Genomic DNA, 8,726 nt, shown 5'->3' on the forward strand with positions numbered 1-8,726 from the left:
CAGAGTCCAATCACTTCTCACTATCTCCACTACTACTACTGCCTTGGTCCATGCCACCATCATCTCTCATCTGGGCAATTATAAAACTTCCTAACTCTCACCTACTAACACCCTGCGGTCATCACTACCTTGCTCCTCACTCTCCAGTGGCTTTCCATCACTTACAATGATCTGTGATAGCTCAGGTCCCTTTCTAATTACTTGTCCTTATCTCTTTCTATCTTCCCCTCTTTTCATTCTGTTCTACTTATACAAGACTCTATTATTATTTTATTATTATTATTATTATTATTATTATTGTTGTTTACTATCATTTTGCCTCAAACATTCTGTTGTCTGAGGGCCTTTGCATTAATGGCATCACTCCATCTGGAATTCTCCCCTGCTGTCTTTTGCTCAAACACAACATTAACTGAAGGGTTTTCACAATCATCTTAAATGAGCACTCATCACCATTTACACATGTCTATTTTGTTTTGTCTCCTCCCAAAAATTACCAGAATGTAAGCTGGAGAGGAAGGACTTTATTTATTGATTGTTGGTTCCCATATGCCTAGGATATATATGGGATGAATTTGGTGTTCCATATTTCTCATTAAATTGATAACCATATGAATGAATAACTGACCCTTGAAATGCAGTTCTTTTTGCTTGAGGTGGCACATAGTAAGCATTATTACTTACAATAGTTTAATAACTCAGTCCCTTCTCTTTGCAAATAAATATCCCAGCATTGCTTGAATCCTAGAGATAATCATCTTGGGTATGGAATTAAAAATGATAGCTATTCATCAATAGTTTTAGGCTAAAGGTTGGTAAACTAAACCATAACTTAAAATATGGGAATGGGACAATTTTGCTCCACTGAAAAATGGCAACTTTTCCAAACAAATGGCATCTGTATGATGGAATAACTCAGAAATAATTAAGAAAAACTGTAAATTAAAAAATCACTCTTATACATCAAGACATAATCCTGTAGGTACAGCCTTGGTAATCTTACTCATATGATACTGAATTGATTGTGAATATAGGATCTTACTTGTATTCATTTTATGCAAGCTGAGAACATGAAGAAGTCAATACACTCTGGTTACTGCTACCTTTGACTTACAATGAGTGGGGCCAATGGAGATTCCACCAAGTGTATATTCTGAATCTACTAGAAAAGTCACCAAGGGCAGAGTAACTCCCTACACACAGAGTAACCAAGTGGATGATGTATCCTTGTATCTACTTTTTCTACTAACTTATTTCTCTCCCCCTGTCACTCTGCTTTCTGGAATTAGGTACCCAAACAAACATCCCACACATGGATTTTTGTCTTAGACTCTCTGCTTTGAGGCTAAATCATATATGCTTTTTACATATAAAGTTTCTCTGTCTGCATATGGCCTGGTTATGTATAATATATATTTACAATTATTTTATTTTATGGCTTCTGACTATATCTTCATGCTTACAGAAACTTTCCCTATAACTGGGGTCAGATAAACGTATATGTGTACTTTATTCTTTGTGATTGATTTTCTCATTTTCCTTATTATATAAAGTTTATTCAGAATAGGGAAAAGTTAGTAATCTTTTTATAATTTTTAAGTATTTTTATTCATTAAATTAGCTATAATCACATACAGTGATACATTGGTGCTATAAACCAATGTTGCTGCAATAAAATTAATTTATAAAATAATTTGTAATGATTGAAATGAAAAAATAATATCAATAAATATAATTTTAAAAATAATTTTAATATAAAAATTTCAAATAAAATCAACTGAACATTTAGTTTTTTCACACTGATTTTGTCTCTGAACATTTCCATTTCAGATTAACAAAAAGGGGCTAATCTTCATTTCCTACTCTTTTTCACATATACTATAATAATAATTTATATTAGCCAAGGTTACATAAAGATCCAGAGAGCAGCAGCAGATGCATTATCTCTTCATCCTTTCTCTTGGTTTCCTAACTGGACTCACAGCTGCGGGTGAAGCTCCACAGAAAGGCTTGTCACCACAGAGTAAACAACCCAACTGTAGCTTTGCCATAAGTCTTCAAAAAATTTGGGTTTATATTTTCAATCCAAAATAACTTTCATCAACCATCTAATTGCTGCCATGTATGGGTACTTTTATGAACACGAAATTATTCAGTTTAAAAAAAAAAACAAATCTAATTATCAACAAAGCTTCAGCTATGAGGGTAGTCTGTTAGAAACAAACAGTACCCTAGTATTAATGAATGATATCATTAACTTAATCTTCCAAGTATCTCAAAAAGCAAAACAAAACAAAAAATAAACTGTTGCCCCACAATCATGCACTAAATATTTATGTGTGGAGGCTGTTTTTGGCATTCAGATCTTTGTCATTAGCTTTCAGCCTATTCCAGTGACAGGTCTACCAGGGATTTTTGACACATTTTAAATATGTTTAATACCTAACAGAACAAATCCCTCATGATTGTCCTTTTTCAAAAATTTGTTAACCTTTCTGGGTTTGTGTCTTCTTTCAATTGAACTTTAAAATTACTTAGCTGGGCCTCCCCTGGTGGCGCAGGTGGTTGAGCACAGCACTGTGAAGCTGTCCACAGCCTCTGCAGCACTGGTTAGATCCCAGCCAGTGGGAGAGATACCCACATGGTGCAGCAGACCTCTCCTGACTCGCACGCTGCTCCCCTCAGCAGTGTATTTCAGTCAGTCTGCCTTTTCTGTTTCCCACTCTGTCTCTGGTGAATCCTCTCACCCTCCCGCACATCTGGCCTGTACCCGAGTTCTTGTATGCATGAATAAATAAATCTTTAAAAATAAATAAATAAATAATAAATAAAATCACTTAGCTGGGGCCTCCCTGGTGGCACAAGGGTTTAAGTTGCAGCACTATGAAGCTATCGCAGCACTATGAAGCAGTCACTGCAGCATAAGTTTGATCCCCAGCCAGGGAGGTGACCCACATGGTGCAGCAGACCTCTCCTGTCTCACCTGCTGCTCCCCTCAGCAATGTATTTCAGCAATCTGCCTGTTCTGTTCCCCACTCTGTCTCTGGTGAATCCGCTCACCTCCCCACACCTCTGGCCTGTACCCCAGTTCTTATATGCATAAATAAATAAATCTTCTAAAAAAAATAAAATCACTTAGCTGAAGTTTAAAATCACTTAGTCAAATTCTCCAAAAATGTGGTAGACTCCAAATATCTGGCCAGTTGCCCCTGTCCAAGGAAGAGCTAGTTGACCAGCTGTAAGGAATGCATGGACACCTTCCAGCTGTCAGCTCCTTTGGGATCACACCCTTTCTTCAGGAGGCCACTTTCATGGGGTAACCAGACAAAGTGGTGCTAAAAAGATCTGTCATTTCAGCTGTCCTGCGATGACTCCCAGGGACAATCAACTCCCCATTATTTGGCTGAGGCTTATTTGGGTCCACATCTAAGTTCGACTTTTCCTTCTGCTCAAGCCTGCTACTTTCCTCTTCTTTTCTCTGACATCAGTCCCCAATAAATGTCTTATACTCTAAATTCCATCTCAATTTCCTTCTCAGTAGAACTCAATCTACAACAAATTAAAATGGGATAGTGCCAAATCTAACAATTAATTGAAAAAAACTGACTTCCTTTTAATACTCAGTTATTCATTTCAGAGTATGAGGTATCTCTAAATGTATTTAAGTCATATATTTTTTAGCAAAGACCCCTTTATATAGGGTTTACAAATTTCTTTGTAAAAATTTCCTGGTTCTCTTTTATTGATTGCTATTATTGATTTTTTTTCTGTTATGAACAGAACTTTTCCATTCTATCTTCAATTTGATTATAAATTAACTTGTAAATTATGACTCATTTTTATAGTATCTTTAGTGAATTCACATATAAAGTATGCTTAATTAAAACATCTACATTTTAGTTGTTAAGCTTCCTCTTCTCTTTTATCATAATTTTTACCTGGTTTAATGAAATTATAACCAAGATACTTCAAAAAGGTTTTATCCCAATTTTCCACATTTAAGAGTAACTTCACTAGTAACAGAACTTACTGAAATATCTCTAATGGATCAGGCAATGGCACATGAATGATCTGGTGATAAGACCTACAGTTCTAGCAGCCACCCTACAACCACCCTAACCATTGATATTATAAACTATGCTTTGAATAGAATGCATGTAATTTACCAATCAGCTACTTTAAGTTGTTGAACCAGGAGTGCAAATTAGCATTTTTCCCTCTTAAGTACTTTTCCATTTAAGTTTTTTATTTAGTTAAAATTTACATAGTGAAATGCATGTCTTCATTTTACAGTATTATATTTTCTTCCTTTTTATTATATTTTTATTGAAGAAACATTGGTTTATAATTTGTTTGCCTTCCATATGAGTGAAATAATACAGTATTTGTCTTTCTTTTTCTGACTTATTTCACTGTATAATCCCCTCAAGGGCCATCAATGTTGTTTTATTTATTTATTTATTTATTTTTAAAAAATAAAAAAGGGAACAAGTTTAATTTTACAAAAAAAAAAAAGTGTTTGAAAAAAACAACTGGAGCAAATTAACTCCTGAAAAGGTTTTCGGCCTTGTTGACCACATTTATTGGAAGGGTTGGAGAAAAATAAAAATGCCATTTAGCTTAAGAAATTGTGAGTTATCTGCAAATCAACACATTTCAGGAGTGGAAGAAGCCTTGATCATTTCTTAATATCAAAATTTACGCAGATGTCTCTGAGCATCTTCTACATCTAAAGAGCAATCGCACAAAGTCTCCTATTTTCCACATGGGATAAATTCTTTGTTTCAGCCAACTCTCAATGGAGGGGCAACTAGAACAACACCATCTCCCCGGACAAAGAGCATCGGGATATTCCGTTTTGTTGATTTATAGATTTCTTCATATGTTTCCTCATCAATTTCTATAGTAGTTACAGTTTCTTCCACATCTCCCAATATCATATTTAAATGTTGATCATAAGCATGTAATCTGCCTCGAAGCTCTCTGTCATTTCTCATTTTCACATAAATTCGTTCATCCAAGCTGAGCCTAATGAGATCCAGGGGTTCTTCTACAGTGTTTGTAGTTTGTTGCTGGTCCACGTCGTCCGCCATGTTTCAAACCCTGCGCCCTTTCCCGCCTCTCGCGAGAGCATGCAATCCCCTCTACCCCCCCCACCCCGCTAGCCCATCAATGTTGTTTTAAATGACAAGATTTCATTATTTTTTGGTAATTCCATCTTACATAAATATACTGGCATACATATCACATCTTGTTTATCCAATCATCCATTTATGAGCACTTAAGTTATTTTCATAGCTAAGCTATTATAAATAATGCTGCGATGAGCATAGGGGTGCATGTCATTTAGAATTAGTATTTCTCACTCTTCAGATAAATACCCAAAGGTGGAATAGCTGGATTATAAGGTATTTCTGTTCTTAATTTTTTGAGGAAGTTGCATACTGCTTTTCATAATGGTTGCAACAATTTCATTTCTACCAACAGTATGAGATTTCCCTTCTTTCCACGTCATCTTCAAAACTTGCTGTTTCTCATCTTTTGATAATAGCCATTCTCACAGGTAGTATGTCATTGTGGTTTTGATTTGCATTTCCCTAATAATAAATGGTGATGAACATCTTTACATGTTCCTGCTGGCCGCCTGTTTGTCTCCTTTAATGAAATGTCTACTCAAGTCTCTGGCCATTTTTTTATTAGAACTGCTTATTTTTTATTGTTGTTGAGTCATGAGAGTTCTTTACATATTTTGGCTATTAACCCTTGTTGGATGCATGTTATTCAAATGTCTTTTCCCACTCAGTACACTGTCTTTTCATTTTGATTATAGTTCTCTCTGTGCAGAAGCTTTTTAGTTTGATGTAGTCCTATTCAGAAACTGCTAGAATACATAGAAGAAAACATATGTGGAAAGCTCTTTGACATAAGAGCTGTTTGTGCCATAAATCTTTCAATAATGCTTATGTTTAGTTACATGTCATATGCATAATATATGAATAATTTACATAACCTGTGCAAGAACATATTATTCATATTTTAATATCCTTTTTCACATAACAATATACTTTGAGAACTTTACACCTATCAAGATCACTTTTCATGGGAAATGAAACACTACTATAATTCCTTTCTGAAGAAAACAGTGATGTCACTTCTACAGTTCATAAAAGTTTAAGCAGAGTAGCGTGTTTAAGCTAATATTGCTAATTCTTTATTTTTTACATCTCTCTACAGATATTTCAATAGTTTTAAACCTTAACATACTTATTTGTTTTGATAATATTGCACTTGATTTCAATGAACTGCAAACTATTATTTGTCACACACTCCAATGAAATATTTCTTCTTATGTATAGTCTCTAGCATATCTTTGCATACACTTGAGCAATTTGTTGGACTGACAAATATTTCAATATCTTGAAACTGCTTCTGTAAACCTAAAAGATGTTTCAGTGGTGATGAACTTATATTCCGACAACTTTTATGTCAGAAATTGCCTCAAATTTAATCACTCCTCTTTATATATTTTATTTCAATGCAGATAGACGCAGAAATCACTTTTCTTAACTCACAATTCCTACTTGTAGTTATACACAAAGCTTCCTAGTACAGTTGTGCATGCTGTATGCTTAGCAAATCTAGGGGTGTCATGCCATTTAAACCATAGACATGTATATTCACACACACGCGCGCACACATGCACGCACACACCCATACACACATGTCAAATAGTAATGAAATGTCTGGTCCTGGTCTAATAAGGTAGGCTATTATAATAATATCCAAACAGATTGGGAAGGTCAGTGCTACAGAACATATCTCATTTCTTTTACCATCTTGGAAAGTGTAGTTTTGCTTTATGATAAGAAGACTGAGAAATGAATATATTCTACATATCGCACTCTTTTATTTTATCTTATTCTACCTCATTTCACTGCAATTGTTTATAGTTTGTACCATATGCAGAACTGCAGAAGCCTCAATGCTGTACATATATTTTCTTTCAGAGGGCTTGAATGCCAGACAGGTGCTCCTGAAGTTCAAAACCGGACTTAGTAGGAACATCATGATACATGAGGAAAATTGGAGCTCCAGAACAAAGTAAAGAACTGAGGCAATTTATGTGTGGTATTGCAATAAAAACAGACACATTGATATGTGGAACAGGATAGAAAGCCCAGAAATAACATATAAACAGACAAGTAATTTACAACAGAGGAGCCAAAGAGCTACAATGGAGTAAGGAAAGTTTTTTTTCAATAAATGGTGCTGAGAAAACAGGACAGCCACATACAAAAGAATGGAACTAGACCACTATCTATCACCATACACAAAAATTAATTCAAAATAGCTTAGAGACTTAAATGTGGGATTTTAAGTTGTAAAATACATAGAAGAAAACACTGGTGATACACTCCTTGATATCAACCTTAAGATGTGTTAGGAAACTTATGTCCAACAGCAAGGGAAATAAAAACTAAAATAAACAAATAGACTACATCAAAATAAAAAGTTCCTGCATAGTGAAACAAACTTACATAAAAATGACAATATATACTATCAGTTTGGAAAAGATATTTGCAAACCACATCAGACAAAGGGTTGATATCCAAAAGATCTAAAGGACACATAAACCTCCACAACAAAAATAAGTAAACAAGATGAATAAAAAATGGGCAAAGTACCTAAATAGACACTTCTCCAGACATCGATGGACAACAAGCACATGAGAAGATGTGTCTCATCTCTTATTATTAGGGAAATGAAATCCAAATAATGAGATATCACCTCATACCTATAAGAATGGTTATTTTCCAAAAATAAAAAAAAAAATGAATGTTGGAGAGAATGTAGAGAAAGAAAGAATCCTTATAAGGGAGGGAATGTAAATGGTGAAATTATTATGGAAAGAAGTGTGGAGATTCCTCAAAAAAATTAAAAATAGAGCCTCTCTGGTGACAAAAGGGGTTAAGACATAGCACTAAGAAGCTGTCAGCAGCCACTGAAGCATGAGTTCGATTCCCAGCCAGGGAGATAACGCACATGGCACAGAAGACCTCTCCTGTTTTGGCCCTGCTCCCCTCAGCATGTATTTCAGTAGCTCTGCCTGTTCTATTTCCCACTCTGTCTCTGGTGAATCCTCTCACCTCCCTGCACCTCTGGCCTACACCAGAGGTGTATTGTAGGAATAAATAAATTTAATTAATTAATTAATTAATTAAATCTTTAAAAAATTAAAAATAGAAATTCTATGCAATCCACTTATCCCACTTGTGGGTATTTAAAAACAAGGCAAAAACACCATTTGAAGAGATATACTCATCCCACATGTTTATTACAGCATTATTTGCAATAACCAATAATGAATAGCCCAAACAACCTTCAGCAGATGATCGTATACAGAAGACATGATATATATATATATATATATATATATATACACACACACTGGAATACAACTCAGCTCTAAAAATGATGAAATCCTGTCATTTGCAGCAACACACATGGATCTAGAAGGAATTACTGTTTTTTTAAAGATTTATTTGTTTATGCATATAAGAACTGGGGTACAGGCCAGAGATGTGGGGGGTGAGAGGATTCACCATAGATAGAGTGGGGAACAGAACACTCAGACTGACTGAAGTACACTGCTGAGGGAAGCAGCGGACAAGTCAGGAGAGGTCTTCTGTGCCATGGGGGTATCTCCCTAGCTGGGGATTGAACTC

At 35.1% G+C, this 8,726-nt stretch overlaps 1 protein-coding gene across 1 annotated transcript; it reads right to left on the reverse strand.

The window, feature by feature from the left end:
- Positions 1–4,784: 4,784 nt before the first annotated feature.
- On the reverse strand, positions 4,785–5,093 carry LOC311168634 (U6 snRNA-associated Sm-like protein LSm3; the record flags this gene model as incomplete). The annotated part of the gene is made up of 1 exon (XM_084230255.1): positions 4,785–5,093. One exon carries the CDS (start codon positions 5,091–5,093, stop codon positions 4,785–4,787), a length of 309 nt encoding a protein of 102 aa, XP_084086381.1.
- Between the last annotated feature and the right edge of the window lie 3,633 nt (positions 5,094–8,726).

This window comes from Talpa europaea, assembly GCF_964194135.1.
Source record: "Talpa europaea genome assembly, chromosome: 3".
In the NCBI taxonomy this organism is placed as follows: Eukaryota; Metazoa; Chordata; class Mammalia; order Eulipotyphla; family Talpidae; genus Talpa; species Talpa europaea.